Source organism: Cheilinus undulatus, linkage group 5 (genome assembly GCF_018320785.1).
Source record: "Cheilinus undulatus linkage group 5, ASM1832078v1, whole genome shotgun sequence".
In the NCBI taxonomy this organism is placed as follows: Eukaryota; Metazoa; Chordata; class Actinopteri; order Labriformes; family Labridae; genus Cheilinus; species Cheilinus undulatus.
Window position 1 is genome coordinate 48,364,226 of NC_054869.1, and position 20,982 is coordinate 48,385,207.

The 20,982-nt window shown below is 39.2% G+C and overlaps 2 protein-coding genes across 2 annotated transcripts; both read right to left on the reverse strand.

The window, feature by feature from the left end:
• Nucleotides 1-1,031: 1,031 nt before the first annotated feature.
• LOC121509530 (tripartite motif-containing protein 16-like) lies at nucleotides 1,032-8,176 on the reverse strand. The gene is made up of 2 exons (XM_041786970.1): nucleotides 3,945-8,176; nucleotides 1,032-1,105 (listed from the first exon to the last, which is right to left on the reverse strand). Exons 1-2 carry the CDS (start codon nucleotides 5,476-5,478, stop codon nucleotides 1,032-1,034), a joined length of 1,608 nt encoding a protein of 535 aa, XP_041642904.1. The 5' UTR covers nucleotides 5,479-8,176.
• Nucleotides 8,177-9,541: 1,365 nt separating this feature from the next.
• Nucleotides 9,542-12,441, reverse strand: LOC121509529 (tripartite motif-containing protein 16-like). The gene has a single exon (XM_041786969.1). The coding sequence runs from the start codon at nucleotides 11,932-11,934 to the stop codon at nucleotides 10,270-10,272; it is 1,665 nt and encodes a 554-aa protein (XP_041642903.1). The 5' UTR covers nucleotides 11,935-12,441; the 3' UTR covers nucleotides 9,542-10,269.
• Nucleotides 12,442-20,982: the final 8,541 nt, after the last annotated feature.

A 20,982-nucleotide genomic window follows, 5' to 3' on the forward strand; every position in this document is an offset into this window, starting at 1 on the left:
ATCAATATTTTGAATACTTCTTCCACCACTGGTTAACAAAAACAACAGCCTAACAATAATCATGTTCCTGCAGTACAGGGATCTGGACATCTGGAGCAGACACTGCAGCTGCGAGCCTCATTCTGAGGGTGTCCCCAGACCGCTGGAGTGGCTCGCCAGCTTTGTCACAACCATCCCCATCATCGCCATCACCATCATCATCCTCATCCGGCTCCAAAATGTCCCCATTCCCAATGCAGAGGTTGTGGAGGAAAAGACAGGCAATGATGACCTCTGAAACAAACTCCACCTTCACCTCTAGCACCTTCAGGAAGATGGAGCGCCACCAAGTCCTCAGCACCCCAAATGCCCTCTCCACCACACATCTTGCCCAGGACAGCCTTGCGTTGTACCTGCCCTCAACAGCATTCAGGACAGGTTCACGGAATGGGGTCATCAGGCAAATGGGTTGAGCCAAACAGGAATACCCTCTGTCTCCTATAAGGCACCATCCTGGAGGTGGGTACAGCTGGTGCATATAGACGGGGCTGCACCTGAGAACCCTGGTGTCATGCACACAGCCAGGGAAGCCCACATGAACATCCAGAAAGCGATTCTTGCGGTCACAGATTGCTTGAAACTGGATGGAGTGGAACAGCTTCCAGTTGTAGTAGTCGGCCGCAAACTGTGCAGGTGGGACAATGCGGACATGGCACCCATCAATGCTTCCTGCCACATGGCTGAAAGCAGGGGATCCAGACAACTGCTGAAACCCAGCCTCAATTTCATCCTGCTCATCCCTGTTGGGGAAGTGTATGATCCTTCTGAAGACACCTAAGATGCCCTTACTGACCCGGTGAACCATGTCGTGACAGGTAGTACGGGGAATGTCAAATGCCTCCGACACAACCCTATAAGATGTGCCACTAGCCAACCAGTAGACAAATATAAGCACCTCAAATGTCTTCCCCCATCCATGGTCGGTGTCCCCCTGGAGAGTTTGGATTAGATTCTCTATGGCTGGCCTCGACAGACGGAAGTCCTTCCTCAGGTCACCTTCCCCAAAGTAGAGGCGCAGCAGGGGAACATGAGGATTTACCCTGCAGTATGGCCCTCTTGCACCAACCTGTCATATAGTAAATGCAATTTATGAAACTATTTAGATTGCCTTTTTATTCTTATTCAATTGTTGATGAAATTATAATACATGATACAAAATTATTTAGATTCTCTATTCTTATTTATCTATGAAATTGTAATACATGTTATTTATATAATTATTTATTGATGTTTATATATTTTTTAGATTATCTATTTGTATTTATCTATGAAATGACACTGCGTGCGAGTTATTTAGATTGTCTATTTTATGTATCTATGCAATTAATTAGATTGTCAGTTCTTATAACGTGGGCTATTCAATTATTTATAACTATTTTGCACATTGATTACTTAAGTATTTATACTTCTAACCTATTGGTGATGACAATAGTGAAAAAGGCCTTGTTTACATGATCATCTAATAAGGTCTTTTTCACTTTTGTAATGTGTTTAAATGGATGACTTTAAAGCAGTGATACTCAACCTGTGGCTCTTTTGTGATGATCTGTGGCTCTTTTGTGTCTTCATCTGAAATATTTTTTCCCCCAGAAAACCTTAAAAAGTGGAAACATTGACCTCAGAAATTAATCACATTAATCAGTTTGTTTCCAAGACATATACAGAAGGCTTTAAATGCCAAACTTAATAGTCCCATTATCCTATTTTGCCCCTTTTCACCCACTTTTGCCACTTTTATCCCATTTTGCCTGTTTAAATTATCTTTTGCCATTTAACACCACTTCCCCCTATTTTTTGCCAATTTTTGATGTTTTTTTTTTTACCTTTTACCCATTTTTTGATCCTTCTTTCCTATCATACCTTTTTTCACCATTTTCTCCCCATTTTCACCCATTTAAACTACCTTTTGTCATTAAATACCACTTTCTACCTCGAACTCTCCTATTTTAGTCACTTTTCATTCATTTTTTGCCACTTTTTAGCCCTTTTCCCACATTTTCCTCCCCATTTTTGCTCCTTTCACACATTTTTTCAGCTTTTTGCCCATTTTTGCCTCATTTAACTATTTTTTATTGCTACTTAAAGCTTTTTTGCCACTTTTCACCACTTAGATTGTGGCTCTTGTAAATACATTTCTCAACAATTTGGCTCTTTGGTTGAGTAGGGTTTAATAACACAGCTTTAAAGAATAATTTATTCATCCAACTGTCAGGAGAGGGTTAAAACTCATTTTGTTTTGTAGGCGTGTTTTGATGCTATCGGCGATAGTAACTTAGCTCAACTGTTTGTTCATTCATATACTGGGAGCTAGCTAGCTGACTGGATAATGGGCTAATACTTACATCGGAGGGAAATCTGACATTTATGATCATCTGAATCAGATAAAACAGCAGACGGCGAGCCGATTGCCTGCGCCTTCTCCACGCTGAAAGTACTGACACTCTCACTCGATGGCTGGTAAAAGGCATGATTGGATATTTTCCTAAAGCAATGCAGTTTTAACTTTAGTGATAGTTATGATCATATGAATGAGTACCCAGAGCTACCCTACTCAGGACCCAGGACGTTAAGGTACAGTAAACAAGAAAGACGCGGGAGCTGAATAAACATATTTAATAATTGAATTGCCATAAAAATAATACTGGAGAAATGTAAAAACAGTGGAAGTGGTCATGTTGATTTACATTTATGATATGCAACTGTAAACTAACAGCTCCAATCAGTAGCGTGATTAATACAGTCACGTAATGCAGAGATGACGTATTGGTTGAGTACTTGTCAGTGTGAACAGACTGCCCTTTAATGGCATACTTAAACGTTTGTTTAGTAGGCAGTATGCAGTACATACTCGTTGAGTATGTAGTAGGTAGTACGTTAGTATGTGGTTCCGAACACAGCCAACCTCAGAGCAGACAAAGCCTTGCACCCCCCTAGGGGGTCCAGGACCCTAGGTTGGGAACCACTGCCCTAAATGGTGAATTGATTCTTGCATAGGTTCAGTGATAGTTTATCTGAATCAAGTCATCTCTTGAGTTTCTTTAATTCATCTCAAATGATATTGAAAGGTTTTTATATTTGTATCACTGTAATAAAGTAAATCTGTATCACAAGCAAATAGAAATAGTGTCAGTATAAAGAACATTCACATATATTAATTTACTAAATGAAGCGTAATGGCCCCAGCACTGAACCTGTAGTAGTTCTGAATGAACTTGATTGATATGAACATATTGAATTATGGTCTAAGTAAGCAACGATCCAAGTGAGTGCTCCTCCTCTTATTCCATATTTCTGAAGTTTTATTATTAATAATTGATGACCTACTGTGTCAGATTAATGCAGCATATTCTTTGTTTGAAGTGTCTGATGTTATTTCCTCTACAAAATTCCATGAGAGCCATTGAAGATGTCGTGTTATTTCTAAATCTGTTTGCTTGGCCATCCAGTAGATTGTGTTTGGTGATAAAGTCATCTGGTCTTCAGTAAGATATGATTGAAATAAAGGTCACATCAGTTAGCCAATCATGAGCGTTTAACTGTGAAATATTAGAAAGTACAAACCTATATGAGCAATGACGGTTGTGTGGTTTAAAACACTCAATCGTTGTTTTCATTTGTAGCATAAATGAGCCTGAAGTGGGTTAGAAGAACAAGTTTGTGAGTAAGAACGCTTGGTGAATGAGGTCCAATCAGCTCTCAGCAACAAACATGAAGAAAAATCAAGCTGAAGGATTAAAACACAGAAGTGAACCCACTTTTCCTTTAAATGACTTCTGTCTACTTCAGCTTACACATCTCAGCTGTGCCAAAAACATAAAGTCCAGCATGTAGAGGCTGAGTGAATGTGGTGTGGACTCTGTGGAGGAGAGTCATGGTTTCAGAGATGCTGTAAAAGGACAGAATACCTGCTCTGTGATCCAGGTACACTCCCACTCTGGAGGATGGAGGACCAGAGACAGGAGTCTGGACGTTGTTGTACCAAAAGATATAACCACTGTCATCACAATCTAATGCCCAAGATTTGTCATTGAATCCCAATTCACATTCCTTCCCATTCCCTGTTCTGCTGATTTTCTTGTATGTGACTGCTACAAGAACTATTCCTCTCCTCTCCACCTCCCAGTAACAACGTCCAGTCAGACTCTCTCGACTCAGGACCTGAAACCATGTCGTGAATCTGTCTGGGTGACTAGGATAAGACTGTGGTTGAAACATCCATCTAACTTTTCTGTTCCCATCAGATAATAACAGATATCTGTTTGCTGTGTTTGGATCCAGTGTGATGTCACATGAATATCTGATGAACTCCTCTCTGGTCTTGGGCTCTGGTCTTGGCAGTAAAACATCCACTTCAGTCACTGTGAGTGAGATGTTTGTCCATGTCTCTGTCAGGACGTCCTGTAGTTTATCTCTGACTGCTGACACAGCTGCTGTCATGTCCTCAAAGTACCTCAGAGGACGGATATGGATGCTGGATGAGCGTGTAGGTTGGCTGAGTGCTGACAGTGAGGGGTAGTCGTGTAGAAACTGGTTGTGATCCTGTGTTTGTGACAGCGTCTGCAGCTCACCGTCTTTCCTCTTCAGCTCAGCGATCTCCTGCCTCAGCTTCTCCTCCAGCTCTTTGACTCGACTCACTTGGCTTTCCTGCTGGGATCGGACCTGCTGGCTCACATCAGACCATTGTTTCTCTATGAGACGGATCAGCTGGGTGAAGATCTCCTGGCTGTCCTCCACTGCTTTATCAGCGGAGCGATTGATGGCCTCTGCTTCCTGTTGAAGCAGCTTCACATCTTTCTCTCTGTCCTGGATTCTCTGCTGGATGTTTTGTCGACTCACCTCCAGCTCTCTCTGCCTCTCGGCCCTCTCTGCTGCAGCTGAGACCGTGTCGTGGCCTTTATGCTCGTCCACGGAGCAAAGATAACAGATAGACTGCTGATCAGTGCGACAGAATGTCTTCATCACCTCATCATGATGAGAGCAGACGTTCTCCTGGAGCTTCTTGGACGGCTCCACCAGCTTGTGTTTCTTTAAAGGAGCTGCTTGAAAATGAGGCTGAAGGTGATTCTGACAGTAAGAGGCCAGACATTGCAGACAGGACTTCTGGGCTCTCAGTTTCCTCCCGGTGCAGACGTCACAGGCCACATCTTCAGCTCCAGCATAGCAGTGATCAGCAGGAGCAGCTTGGAGTCCGCTCTTCTTCAGCTCCTCCACTAAAACTGCTAACATGGTGTTTTTCTGCAGGACAGGCCTCGGTGTGAAGGTCTGCCTGCACTGAGGGCAGCTGTAGAGTTTCTTCTCATCCTCTGTATCCCAGTGGCTTTGAAGACACTTCATGCAGTAGCTGTGTCCACAGGAAACAGTCACCGGATCCTTCAGTAGATCCAGACAGATGAAACAAGAGAAGTTTTCCTGATCCAGCTGAATCCCTTTCTGTGCCATTTCAGCTCTCAGAGACAATGAATGTCTGAGTTTGACTTCCTGAGAAATGAAACTAGTTTGAGCTCTGATCTGTACAGCATGTGTTTATGCTGTGAATGTCAGCTCCTGTTGCCCACACCCATCTTCAAACTGTAGATCTGATGGGGAGAGAATGATGAAATGCTGAGTCAGAGAGGAGCTGGTTGTAACAGATAGGGGGAAGAGGTAATAAAGCTCTGCTTCTTTCCATGACGAGGAGCCTCTCAGTGAAGTTGAAACTTTGTTTCAATTTTAACGACACCACAGTCCAATGCTGCTCAACATCTGAATACATTTGAATATTCAATTCAAAAACTAAAGAATTTTTGCTCTTAAAACGTTTATATTGAGCTCCTGCATCACCTCAGATATTTTAAGTTTTCAAAGCCACATAAATCCTTCATTTCCATAGTTGTTTTAACTGTTTTGTTACAGCGGCTCTCATGAGTGATAGGATGTGTAAAACCCCAAGTGGAATTTCCCACCATTCACTGCGTTCACTTGGGAAATGGCACAACAGACAAAGAAGGAGGTGCATAAATGTAAATATTCTCATAATTTATAAATAATTATAGAAATTCAACAGTTGTGTTTTCTCATATAATCAATCTTTAGCTACCAGGAATGGGAGTGTACTGTATTTTCAGTATGTTCACATGTAAACCAGGGCTATTCAGTGCATAAATAAATAGAGAAGATTAACACAGAGATCCATAGTATGAACGAGATGGTGGTAGCTTTATATTCACCTCTGATGACGCAGCTGTTTACAGAAATGTGTGATGATGAACAGCAATCAAGTGGCGTCTCATTTCTTCAGGGAAGGTTTTCACCCTTACACCTTACTGCTCTGTTTCAAGGGACAAGGGGAAGGGTTAAGAGGCAGAAATGGGATTGGCCCTTACGCTACTAGCTAAAAAGTAACAGAGTTACCGTAACGTGTTACTTAGTAACCCGTTATTCCTAACACTTCTTTTACCTCATAAATTCTTTGACCCGATCATCATCACTCCAGTAGATCTGCAGTGTCGAATGAAGCAGAGAGAGCTGCTGAGGAAGCTCAACAATCTCAATAAGATTTGACTTTTTTCTTTCGTAAAAGCTTTTTAGGATATTCTGAGAACTGGGAGAGTTCAGAGACTGGTAAAAACTGAGGAATTTTTAACATTTAACCATATAATATTATTTCAACTCACCCATAGCTAGTTTATCTGCAGGACTCTTCTGGAGCTGTTTGAAGCGTCCTGTACGCGTCTCACTCATCTGCACTGAGAAAAAGAGGAAACAGTTTGTGAACACAGTAAAAATCTTGTTGTAAAACTTAACGTCTACAAGAACTGGTTTAAAACTCAATATTTCAGTAGATAAAATCATATGATGAATTTTAGAAATTATTATATCTTTGTGAAAAAAATGTCATAAACTTTTCAGTGATATACACCTGTGCCCCTCATTACCTGTACAGGTGAGTAGCGGGGTGTGCAGCACTCTACTCTGTTTTCTTTTTACTTATTTAACCCGTTTAGACCTGATGCATTAATCCTGTGTATGTAGACTGTTTGCAGTCATGAGATCCTGATGATGCGTGAATCCCAAGTAGGGGGCAGGAAGTGAAGAACAGTGGTAAGAATGAATGGGAACAGATGAAAGTTAGTACTTTAAAGCTCTAAACAGACCTACATGCTGCAATTACAAGCAGAACATTTCTACAGACTTTGAGTATGATCTTTACACTACAAAAAGCGTTTGTTTTTTGTAATTTTTTGTTTATTTGGAAAAGCAGTTGTTTCAGAACTTCCTTTTTCAGGTACAATTCAGTTTCCACTCCTCAGTTGTGGTTGAGTGAAAGATCATTGCTAATCCAGTTTTCTGGTAGTAAAGAAGAATTAGAACAAGTGAGCAGGAGGAGAGGACTTGCTCCATTTATTCTCATATCAGGAGAAAAAACACAATAAAGTATGTTTGTATGTACCTAAACAGAAATGTATACTGTAGAAATGGTTTCATACTACATTTAAATTCAATTTACAGATTTTACAGGTTTTACATATTCTGTCCATTTTGACCAAATCCTGAAAAAAAGATTCCATTTGGTACTTGAGAGAAAATGACGACTTCTCCAGGATGTAGATATCCTGTAGAATATCCATCCATTCTTGGATTATGGGTTTGTCAGGTTTGAACCATTTTCTAGTTTTTTTGCTTGCCGACAGAAATATTGGCAGCTGCTTTTTATCTGTTAAAGACCAATAATCAGATGAAATGTCTCCCAAATACAAAGCTTCTCACTTACAAGGATTTTTGTCTGTAAATATGTTGTTTAAATGTTCACACAGTTGCTCCCAGAATGGTTTGATCAGTGGACAACTCCAGAAAATATGACAGTGATTTGTGTTGTTTGTCCCACAGAGTCTCCAGCAGGTGTCTCCACTGCCCTGGTGTCTTTTCTGGTTTTTGTAGTTTGTTGATTTTTTTCCCAGCTTTCAGTTGAAATGAATAGATTTCCTTCTTTTTGTCTTATTTCTTATTTGGTCTGTATCACCCTGTTTAGACAGTAGAATGCCATTGTAGAATCTGGAAATAACTTTAGTACATGAACCTGATTTCAGCACAGACACAAACACATGGAAGAATCCTTTTTCCCAAGTTTCTCTTAAATTTTGATTCGAAACATTTCTAACCTGCAGATATCTGTAGAAGTCGTCCTTTTCCAAACCATGAGACCTCTGAAGTTCCTCAAAACTCTGCAGCACCCCCTTCTGGATAAATGTGTAATAGGTGGTTCATCCCTTTGAGATCCATCTTTTGAATCTCCCATCATTCCTGTTTGGTTTCAAAGCTGAGTCAAAGACACACCACCTGACTATTTTAATCTGATTACCTAATCCACATGTTTTAACTCTCTTTCTCCATGAATATAAAGTTGTGTGTAACATTGAGTGGTGTGGTACCATCAACTGATCCTGTCATTCTTTATCCATTAACACAGATATTATAGGTACTCCTTCCACTGATGGACCTTCTGGATCTTTCCATCCTGCTTTATATGACGCAGACAGATTAATGGTCTTAGCTGAGCTGCTGAATAATAGTCCTGTAGGCTGGGAAGACCCAGTCCGCCTTTTTCTTTCTTAAGCTGCAGGGTTCTGTACCTTACTCTAGACCTTTTCTCCTTACCAAATGTGTTGCAATATTCATCTGTCCCACTCTACAAGTTGCATCTCTGGTATCTGGATGGTCAGACACTGAAAAAGATCACATACACTATCACAGTGAGTGAGACTGGACAACATCAGCTGTGGAAACACAGGAAAGATCAAGGTTTGAGCTGAACTGTAGCAACCTGTGCAGAACCAAGCCAGACCACTCTGGAAACAGAGCATACATGAGCAGGGTGTGACTCCCAACTTCAGGCTTTTTAGCAGTGAGACAGAGGATTTTAATCTGTGCCTGCTGACATTTCTGTGATTTTTGCTTAAATATATCACTACTGATGGGACTCAAAAGTAGCTACACTTAGTTTCTTTTACACATTTTGTATGTTTGCCACAGTCATAGTGGAAAAGAGACATGCTGTGAAGGGGGGGATGCTGATTTCTAATAATGTTCATCAATGCTAGGACAAGGGCATTTATTTTATTGTTAAAGCCAATGACTGAAGCATTTACATGTTTTTTTTATTTCATGTTTTAACTGCTGATTTGGTGAATAAATGAAGATTTTTGTAAACGTTTGAATTCAGTGCAGCTTTCCAGAAAACCCTACGAAGTTTGGAGGTTGTTTACAAAAATAAAAACTGTTTTAAAGGCCATTATTTTCAGCCACCTTAGGTCTAATGAAGTTAACCATTATTTAACCCAGAGTGTTTCATAGCAGGAGTGTCCAACTGGGATATAAAGATCTTTTTACAAGGTAGTCCTGACTGAGACAGCAGCAGAAGACATTAGAACAACAGACTGTAAACAATTCTTAAAATTTAGTTTTATTTATTTTTTTATTTTAAACATTTTGAAGAAATTTAAAATATACAGAAAGATAATCAAGCTAAGAATAGTTACAATAATAATAAAAAAAAATCACCAAAAAACCCAAATGTTTCTTGGCTGATTGATTTCCCTGAATCAGTGGTTCCCAAGCTTTTGACCTGGAGCCCCCCTACTTATATCTAAGAAAACCTGAGCCCCCGAAGACCCGCAAGAATAAAATAGTGATCAATAACATTTAAAAATCACCATCAATATAAACTGCTTTATACACAAAACCCATTTATCATTTTGTCACTGTAATAAAGTAAATCTGTATCATAAGCAAATAGAAATAGTGTCAGTATAAAGAACATTCACATATATTAATTTACTAAATGAAGCATAATGGCCCCAGCACTGAACCTGTAGTAGTTCTGAATGAACTTGATTGATATGAACATACTGAATTATGGTCTAAGTAAGCAACGATCCAATTGAGTGCTCCTCCTCTTATTCCATATTTCTGACGTTTTATTATTAATCATTGATGACCTATTGTGTCAGATTCATGCAGCATCTTCCTTGTTTGAAGTGTCTGATGTTATTTCCTCTACAAAATTCCATGAGAGCCACTGAAGATGTCGTGTTATTTCTAAATCTGTTTGCTTGGCCATCCAGTAGATTGTGTTTGGTAATTAAGTCATCTGGTCTTCAGTAAGATATGACTGCAGCAACAAACATGAAGAAAAATCAAGCTGAAGGATTCAAACACAGAAGTTAAACCACTTTTCCTTTAAATGACTTCTGTCTACCTCAGCTTACATATAGCAGCAGTGGAATCATAACCAACTGTAAGTCCAGCATGTAGAGGCTGAGTGAATGTGGTGTGGACTCGGTGGAGGAGAGTCATGGTTTCAGAGATGCCGTAGAAGGACAGAATACCTGCTCTGTGATCCAGGTACACTCCAACTCTGGAGGACCGAGGACCAGAGACAGGAGTCTGGACATTTTTGTGCCAAAAGTAATAACCACTGTCATTACAATTTAACGCCCAAGATTTGTCATTGCCTCCAAATCCACATTCATTCCCACTCCCTGTTCTGCTGATATTCTTGTGTGCGACTGCTACGTAAACTCCTCCTCTCCTCTCCACCTCCCAGTAACAACGTCCAGTCAGACTCTCTCGACTCAGGACCTGTAGACTATTGGTGAATCTGTCTGGGTGACTAGGATAAGACTGTTGACTCGTCAGTGTTGCTTCTCTGTTCCCATCAGATAATAACAGATTTCTATGTGCTGTGTTTGGATCCAGTGTGATGTCACATGAATATCTGATGAACTTCTCTCTGGTGTTGGGCTCTGGTCTTGGCAGTAAAACATCCACTTCAGTCACTGTGAGTGAGATGTTTGTCCATGTCTCTGTCAGGACATCCTGTAGTTTATCTCTGACTGCTGATACAGCCGCTGTCACGTCTTCAAAGTACCTCAGAGGACGGATATGGATGCTGGATGAGCGTGTAGGTTGACTGAGTGCTGACAGTGAGGGGTAGTCGTGTAGAAACTGGTTGTGATCCTGTGTTTGTGACAGCGTCTGCAGCTCGCCGTCTTTCCTCTTCAGCTCAGCGATCTCTTGCCTCAGCTTCTCCTCCAGCTCTTTGACTCGACTCACTTGGCTTTCCTGCTGGGATCGGACCTGCTGGGCCACATCCGAGCGTTGTTCCTCTATGAGACGGATCAGCTGGGTGAAGATCTCCTGGCTGTCCTCCACTGCTTTATCAGCGGAGCAATTGATGGCCTCTGCTTCCTGTTGAAGCAGCTTCACATCTTTCTCTCTGTCCTGGATTCTCTGCTGGATGTTTTGTCGACTCACCTCCAGCTCTCTCTGCCTCTCGGCCCTCTCTGCTGCAGCTGAGACTGTGTTGTGGCCTTTATGCTCGTCCAATAAACAGATAGTACAGATAGACTGCTGATCAGTGCGACAGAACATCTTCATCACCTCATCATGACGAGAGCAGACGTTCTCCTGGAGCTTCTTGGACGGCTCCACCAGCTTGTGTTTCTTTAAAGGAGCTACTTCAAAATGAGGCTGAAGGTGATTTTGACAGTAAGAGGCCAGACATTGCAGACAGGACTTTTGGGCTTTCAGTTTCCTCCCGGGGCAGACATCACAGGCCACATCTTCAGCTCCAGCATAGCAGTGATCAGCAGGAGCAGCTTGGAGTCCGCTCTTCTTCAGCTCCTCCACTAAAATGGCTAACATGGTGTTTTTCAGCAGCACAGGCCTCGGTGTGAAGATCTGCCTGCACTGAGGGCAGCTGTAGAGTTTCTTCTCATCCTCTGTATCCCAGTGGCTTTGAAGACACTTCATGCAGTAGCTATGTCCACAGGAAACAGCCACCGGATCCTTCAGTAGATCCAGACAGATGGAACAAGACAAGGTTTCCTCCACCAGCTGAATTCCTTTCTCCACCATTTCACCTCTCAGAGACAACGGCTGTCTGAGTTTGACTTCCTGAGAAATTAAACTAGTTTGAGTTCTTATCTACACTTGTGTTTGTGCTGTGAACCTCAGTTCCTGTTAGTCACACTAATCTTCCAACTGTAGATCTGATGGGGACAGACTAAGGAAATGTTGAGTCAGAGAGGAGCTGACTGTAAAAGAAAGGGGGGAGGGATTATAAAGCTCTGCTTCATTCCAGGATGAGGAGCCTCTCAGTCAGTGTTTTCTAACGAATCCTCAGTTCAATGTTGCTCAACATCTAAAAATATTTGAAGCTGTAATTCTACAGCTTTGTAAGTTTTGTACTTAAATTTAGAAATTCACTTAAAAAAAATCTTTTATATTGAGCTCCTGCATCACCTCAGATATTTTAAGTTTTCAAAGGCAGATAAATCCTTCATTTCCATAGTTGTTTTTATCTCTTTTGTTCCAGCGGCTCTCATGAGTGATAGGACGTGTAAAACCCCAATTCATTTAAAGTTGGCATGTTGTGAAAAATGTGAAAAACCAACTGATTTTATTGATGGAAATCAGCAGCGCTGAGGTCCTGAAATAGAAGTAAAGACTTGGCATGGTACAAAAAAAAGTACAAATAATTACCAGTTTCAGCTAGAAATTCTTGCCTCTGGTCAAAATAAAAAACAGTTGAATTAGAAGAATTTCAGCCATTTAGAACAACTACCAGACATTTGCTTTGACATCAGTTGCTGCATTTAACAGCAGCGATACACATAAATATGGATCTCTTCAAGTCTGCACTAAAACGGGACTGGGGACTCATTTTTATTTCCTCACTGGGATTAAAACTCTGCTGTCCAAGAGTGTTCTAGTAAAGATTTCCCCGCATAGTTTCCAGCAGCGCTGAGGTCCCTCAGAGATAGGATTGGTTTGAGTTTGTATTTACACATCTTAATTAGCCATGTGCTTGCTGCATGTGTAGGTAAACAACCCCAGCACTGTGCTGTAATTTTAACAGCTTTAATGACTCTTAAGAGAAATGAGTTACACCACGAGTTACCATAAAAAGTCACAGAGTTATGATATGCGTCCATCTGAAGAGAGGATTTTCTCTTGATAAGTGCTTTAACAACACAATCACCACTTGAGAAGGTTCAATTAGATCGAGCCTCACTGTTGGAAACAAAAGACACTAAAAAATTCATCGTGTTACAAGTCATCAGGGCCTCCAGCCTAGTTAGCTGCTGAAGTGTTGCGTGGTTCAGCGAGCCCAAGTGTTCTTTCAGTTCAGTTTCGTTTTGGTTGGGGTATAACTCAAAAACAATGGCAGGTTTTATTTAAGTCTGTGGGGTTTTGGTTGCTGTAGAGTCCGAGTTGACAAGTTGGCGTCTTCCCATCTCAGTGGCAGCGTTCCCCACTACCTGAGTCTTGTGACGTCATTTAAAGGTGACAAAGCCGCAGCTTTGCGCGCACTACTGTCATGGTGCATTCAAGACTGTCGGACATTCCGACACAGCTTAACCCAATGTTTATTTTCCACATGGAAACCAGTCCAAAACAATTTACAAAGAATAAGAAAGGAAAGGAAGAGGGACTCTATCTATCATGCTTATTCCTAACAATAGTGACTTTAATAAGTCCTAACATCATCATACTTGTACTTAGATTTGTTCTTAAAGTTCACGAATGTTTCTTGGATGTATAAGGTTTTATAAAACATAACACAATACAGGGAGAAGGCAGGCACATATAATGTAAAATATTATCACAGACAACCAAATCTTAAGATTATATCATACAATATAAATGGTGCTAATAACCCAATAAAAAGAAGTGAAATTTGAAACAAACTAAAACAAGTAAATATACATTATTACAGGAAACACACCTTAACTCAGCAGAACATGAAAAATTAGGGAGGATGGGTTTTTCAAAAGTATATCAAAGCCTTCCTTTTGAGAAAATCAGAACGGTGAAAGATAAGGAAGGAAGATACTTGCTAGTTTCAGGGAATACTGAGAGAACTGAAATGACAATAGTAAATGTATATATCCCACCAGGCAGTGATATTCCCATGTGTAGGAAAATATTTGACTTGATGTCAGAAGTGAGGGGTATCCTAATAAGCGGGGGGTGCATGAGAATCATACAAACCTCACTCCATAAAAAATTGAAGATTCTCATAACAGCGTTAGGAGTGATAGATCTTTGGAGAGATGTGAATCCAACAGAACGGGATTAAGTGCATAATTCACATCCTCATGAAATGTACTCGAGATTAGATTATATTTTTATTTATTATTACAAGAGGGATGGTTGTAGAGTGCTTCATTGTGAGCATGGTAATGCTGACTTATCAGATCGTGCTCCCATCGCATTAACAATCTGAATACACAACAACTCCATACTTTATGGAGATGGAACACAAGTACTCTTAATGACACACCATTTAAAAAATACACGAAGAAAGAAATAGAACATTTGTTTAAAGAATAATAGTGGAGAGGTTGCCTTAGAAATTGTGTGGGATGCTTTAAAGGCGGTCTTGAGAGGGAAAATAATTTCTTACTGCGCAAACCAAAAAAAAGGGAAAGACGGCAGAGAATAAAAGAACTAAATAAAGAACTGAAGCTTGAAACAAAACACAAAAAAGGTCCACACCAAAACATCACTCCTAAATGAAAGGAAATCAGGGAGGAGATAAATACCCTGTATTTGCAGGAGATACAAAAAAGGATGATTTATACAAGACAGAAATACTGAGTCTGGTTCAAAATTTGCAAAATAACTAGCCAGAAAACTACAAAAACAAAAAGTAGATCTCTAAAATCATCTATAAAATTAGGGACCCAATCACAGATAAATGTAGTATGCCAAAGAGAGGAAATACAAACAGCCTTTCAAACATATTACAACCACCTATATACTCAACCACAACTAGAAGGAGAACAAAATACCAGAAACTTTCTAAATCCTCTGAACCTACCCATCGTAACAGAGGAACAAAATAATATGCTATTGGCAGATAACTTGACACGCCAGATAGATTTGTTTCACGCATCCATTTGGGAAAGCTTCAATAGGAAACGTTTGGGAAAAGGTAGAGGATTTGAAAAAAACTCAGAGTGTGATCGGATGAACGTACTGTCACATCTCTACGGGCCAATCAGAGCAACAAAACACGTGACATAGCCGTTATCGAGCTGTGCATGCACAGCTACCAAGGAATAAAACAAATCATGGCAACTACAGACATGCAAGTACTTGACTTTTGTCGTTTTTGAAAAGAAAACAACTCACTGCTGTTCTTTGTTCTTCTTTTAGCGAAGAATTGTTGTCAAGTTCTGATAAAACTGGCGATTTAGCAACATCTCTTCTGCCATAATTGCACTGGCCTCTTACTGCTGCTTGTTCACGTCACGACTCTGACGCGCCTGAAAGTACTGCCCATCATCGCTGATTGGGCCTGTAATTTTCTAACTGGGCCCAAATGGTTCAGATGTAAGAAGATGTAAAATGGATTCGCCAGTGAAAAACAAGGAAATTTTAGCAACATGTAGCGTTCAGATTTTAGAATGAGCCGATCTGTTACCAAATCATCTCATCACTAAGCGACGAGAGCCTGTGAAGACCAAAAAGGATCGTGAGCCAGACATCATTTACAGCAGTGACGAGGTGAGGGTTTATTCATTCATTTTTGTAACCATTATTTTTATAGATCATTGGTCAGTCTTCTTCTCCACCTGCCTTCCAGGTAGCTTTCAGGACCGGCGGGCAGGTTCGTATTTGAAAATTGCGTTTCGCTCTTTTTGTCCCCAAAACGTTGCCGTAGACAACATGGCGGTTCAATATGGCAGCCTCTGTGAGGGCGACCCACGGTAATGTAAATTTAAAAAGCTTTTTTCTAATTTTGTAAAAAGAAAACGAAAGTTTAAAGGGGATGATTGGACACTTATTTTAACATACTTCACATAAATATATAAACATTATATGCCATTTACACCGTTTCTGTTTGGCGAAATGCAGCCAAATTCTACACACTGCACCTTTAAATGAAGAAATTTCTCGGCTAAAATCAAATAAGTCACCAGGACCAGACGGATTCTCATCCGAATGGGATAAAATCTGACAGACTGAATAAAAATCGAATCTCCTTCATATACTTACTAATGCTTTAAAAGAAGGAAGGATACCCCCAACATTGAAGGAGGCCACAGTATCAGTTATACCTAAAGAAGGAAAAGATAGATAGACTGTGGATCCTTTAGGACAATCTCAGTTCTTAATATTGGTTAAAGATTATATACATCCATCCTTGCAAGAAGAGTAGAGAAAATTCTCCCCCAGCTCATCCATACAGACCAAACTGGCTTCATCTCTCAAAGACAAACACATGACAATATTAGATGCTCCTTACACATATGAAGCCACATTCAAGAAGAAAAGTTACAAGCTCTCATGGTCAGTTTGGACGTGGAGAAGGCGTTCATCTCGGTAAGCTGGGAGTTTCTGTGTAGAGTTCTTGAGAAGTTTGGTTTTCATGAAAATCTTATGACTGTAATAAGTTATCTGTTTAATAACCTGACTGCCGGAATTAGAACGAACAGATATTTATCAGAAACCATTAAACTAGAACGGGGTACAAGACAAGGTTGTGGGCTGTCACCACTCCTTTTTGTGCTTTTTATTGAGTCTTTGACTCAGTGGATCAGGCAAAAAGACAGTATTAAAGGAATCAGCATAAATAACGATGAACACAAGAACACTTATAAATTAAATGTCCATAAGACACAAATTTTACATTTGAACTTAACCACACAAAAAGAACTTCAAGACAGATAGAATTTGAAGTGGGATCAAGGGGCAAAAGAAATCTTGGGAACTCTAACCCATTGATGAGTTTTACTCAAAGAATAGAATCCATCAAGATGAATATCCTTCCTAGAATTCTGTTTTTGTTCCAGCCTCTCCCTGTTGAAATGAACTCAAAGCAGTTTGTTTAGTGGGATAAAATTCTCTCCAAATTTATCTGGCAAGGGAAAAAACCGAGAGAAGGATATAAGACACTACAGCTCCCAAAAAAAGAAGGTGGAATGGGAATTCAAAAGCTGAAAGGTTATTAATGTAAGTGATGTGGGTGTGTGGAAGAATAATTCATTCTAGTCCAACTTCTAAGTTTTACTCCTAACTTTAGTGAAGTCTCCAAACATGGCACTCCACTCTTTACATTCAGTCCATGATCGATCTCTCTTTCTTTCCTGTCTTCCCAAAACAGTCTCGTCCTTAAAATAGTGGTGGGCTAGCACCCCCTAGCGGTGGAACTTGGTACCACAGTGTCAGTTTAAGACGACAACTCCTATAAAGTGTAAACCAGAATATGAACTTAATATTACTGTGAACTCCACATAAGTGTAAACAAAATATCAGTGACAATATACTGAACTTCCTCCTGATAATAATGACATTTAAACTTGTGCTTACTCAGTTATTTCCATATCATCATTTTCAATGTCTCACAAATCCCATTTTCACTCTTACATTATTACTCGACCCAAATCAGGCCTTTATTAAATGTATGCAGCCAGAGTTATAATGCAAGCTGGAAGGACATAGAAAATGCTTTAATAGAGGACCTTCCAATACAGGCAGTTTTTTTTAAGGTTTATTTTTGGCATTTTTGTGCCTTTATTTGATAGAGGAGGATAGTGGATAGAATTGGAAACAAGGACAAGAGCGGGGGAGAGACATGCGGTAAAGGGCCTCAAGCCAGATTCGAACCCAGGCCGTCTGCATACATGGGGCGCGCCTTAACCACTCGGCCACCTGCACCCTGCAATACAGGCAGTTTTAGGAAATAAGGAGAAAATCCAAATAGCAAACAAAGTGGTATTAAGTTTCAATGTAAAATTTAGAATGCAATTAAAGTAGAATATATAATGTCAAATGGGTTGCACATGATCCAGATTTCAAACCCAATCAGTTTGACCCTAGATTAAAGAATTGGACAGATAAGGGGATCACAACATTCTACTCACTAACAAATAAGGGACAACTAAAGGACTTCCAGACCCTTAAAAAAGACTTCTCTCTGGAACAACAAGATTTTATAGATATATACAGTCGGGCAATTATTTTGAAAAATGTACAAAAAAATTTCTTTGGATTTTCAGTTCTGATAATGTCTCGTGTTGGCTTAGTAATGTTGTTTGGGTTGAACATGTAGCCTCGGGTTTGATCTTGTTTAGGTTGAATGTTTTCTTGCGTTAATGTTTTGCTGTCATTTTCTCTTGCTGCTTTGTTTTTCTGCATGTCAAAGCACTTTGTAAACCCTTGTTTTTAAAAGTGCTATATGAATAAAGTTATCATTATTATTATGAAATATCCTTTAGACATAGAGGAGCCATTACTAAAAAAGGTCCTAAGGGCAAATACAGGTGAATCCAGTGAAGGTATTCTTTCTAGACTGTACAAAGGTTTCCAGACTAAAAAAATAGCACACAACTGATTATTTTAAGGCCAAATGTGAAAAAGAAGGAGCTTTTGAAATAAGGAAGGTAGAATGGCACAGTAATTGTGAACTATTATGAAAAAGCACTAGCTCACACATGGCAGGAGTTTGCATGGAAATGTCTAATGAGATTCTTTATCACACCAAAGTTAAAAACTCATCATACAGGAGAAATTGTCAAATGTTAGCGCTGATCAAGGAGTAAACCACTGCCATATGTTCTGGAGGTGTTCTGGGTTAAAAACGTTTTGGTTTGATAGACATAGAATAATGTAGGAAATATTTAACACAAAGATTCCCAGTCACTTCAAAACATTTATCTTTGGAAAAGATGATTTCCTGTGGAGCCCCTTAAGGGACATGGAGAAAGAAAAATTAACAATGATGTTGGATTAATTTCCTAATGGGACATCTCTATAAACATTTATTTAGAATAATGGTAACAGCAGCTAAGACGGTGGACGCACCCTGAACCTCCCAAAGTAAGAGAATGGGCAGATATAGTAAGTGAACTCTATCAAATGGAAAAAATTACCCATTCACTTAATTTACAAATGGAAACATTTACAAAGATGTGGGTAAAATGGCTCTCTGTCATGGAAGAGACACAGGAAAATATTAGGAACACGTCTGATTGACCAAAAACACAGATTAGACCTATCAGTGAATATAAAAAATAACGTCAAGTCAGCTCTTTCTGACTGAACAGCAATATTGTATAACTGGCAGAATACCTCCCTGGAAAAGTGCTGAATTCTGAATACTTTCTTTATTCTTATTTTATTTATATATTTATATTTTCTTCCCATTTTGATTTCACACATCCCTGTTCTAAAAAAGACAAAAAAGAGGAGCATTGAGTTTTGTTGAATTAAAAATGTATCAATCTGTTTAGGACTGTGTTCTGTAACCAAGGTGATCAGCAACGAATACACACATCTGTATGTATGTATCTATGTATGTATGCAATACTCTGAAAATAAAATGTAACAGAGTTACTGTAATGTGTTTCTTAGTAACCCGTTATTTCCAAATTCATCAAATTCTGGGATTTATTTATATTTTCTTTCTTTTGCAGTCTGTAAACAAGACTGAAGTAACTGCAATATAAAAATGCACATGATCAGGCTACTTGTTTAAAGGTTCATCTGTAGGAATTCTGTTTAAAGTCCACATGCTTTAAAGTGAAAATCAAGGTGTTAAAATGAGCCTTTAAAATACTAAAGTAGAATTACAAACACAAAAGATGACACAGAAATAATCATTTTAAAGTGGTGTAGAAAATGCAGAAATTGATTTCATTAAATAGATCAGAATGCAGGAAAATCAAAGTTTGGTACTTGAATATATTGTGGGAGAAGACCTCCAGACTCCCTTACCTGATGAGGCCAACTATGAAATTTCAAAATGAAATAATTTAAAAAATGTAAAAGATTTTAATGCATTGGCCAACAGGTTGGTTGCAGAGGAAACAGAAAAAAAACAGCCTTTCTGACAGTATTTATGCATTTGAAAAATTTTATCTGGAAAAGGTTGTTTTCTTGTCATTAACTTCAAAATTTGTCTTAAGAATTGAATGAAAAAATCATGACAAAATCACATTCATCACCTGGCCTTAACAAAATAGGGATACATGTTTTTTTTTCCACATCACCCACCCCTATTGAGCAGTGACAACTACTGGAGAACAAAAATGAATTTAACAACAACCCAGATTATGATGTGAATGGAGACCTGTTAGCTAAGGCTCAGTGGAAAAGAGACATGCTGTGAAGAGGGGGAAGCTGGTTTCTAAAAATGTTCACCAATGCTTCTACATTTTTTTTTATTTCATGTCTCTAACTGCTGAGGAGACGAATAAATAAAGATTCCTGTAAACGTTTGAATTCATTGCATCTTACCTTAGGTCTAATGAAGTTAACCATTATTTAACCCAGAGTGTTTCATAGCAGGAGTGTCCAACTGGGATATAAAGATCTTTTTACAAGGTGGTCCTGACTGAGACAGCAGCATGAGACATTAGAATAACGGACTGTAACCAGTTTTTAAAATTTATTTTTATTTATGAGTTTATTTTAAACATTTAAAGAATTTAAAATATTCAAAATGATAATCAAGCAAGACGTTACAGGAATAAAAAAAAATATCTCAAATGTTTCTTAGTTGATTGGTTCCCAAGCTTTTTTCTACACTCTTAGAAATACCTCATTAAAAAAACGGTAAACAACTGGCAGTATGGTTGCCGGGAAGTTACTGTAAAATTAACGGCAAGTTGCTGTAGCAGAAATTTACAGTTAGTTACTGTTTTTTATAAATATAGCAAAAAGCTGTTATTTTAAACCTTAACAAGAGAATACTGTTGAAAAGATTACCTTTTTTTTTACTGTTTATTTACACTGTTTCTTAAGAGGTATTGTGGTAAGCTATGGTAGGAAATGGCTCAGACAAGCTGAATGAGTTTGACGAGCCCTCACACAATGAGCATGAACAGTTATGTATTTCCAGCACAGACGCAGGGTAGTCTGCATCATTAACCCCCTCACTCATGGTGTGAC

What these genes read in the sequence shown, in the direction of transcription:
- LOC121509529 (XM_041786969.1), bottom strand. Translation starts at nt 11,934, where the DNA reads ATGGTGGAGAAAGGAATTCAGCTGGTGGAGGAAACCTTGTCTTGTTCC.
- LOC121509530 (XM_041786970.1), bottom strand. Translation starts at nt 5,478, where the DNA reads ATGGCACAGAAAGGGATTCAGCTGGATCAGGAAAACTTCTCTTGTTTC. An exon ending in GTACCTGGATCACAGAGCAG is followed by an intron (nt 1,106 to 3,944) that starts GTATTCTGTCCT and finishes ACTATATGACAG; the next exon opens with GTTGGTGCAAGAGGGCCATA.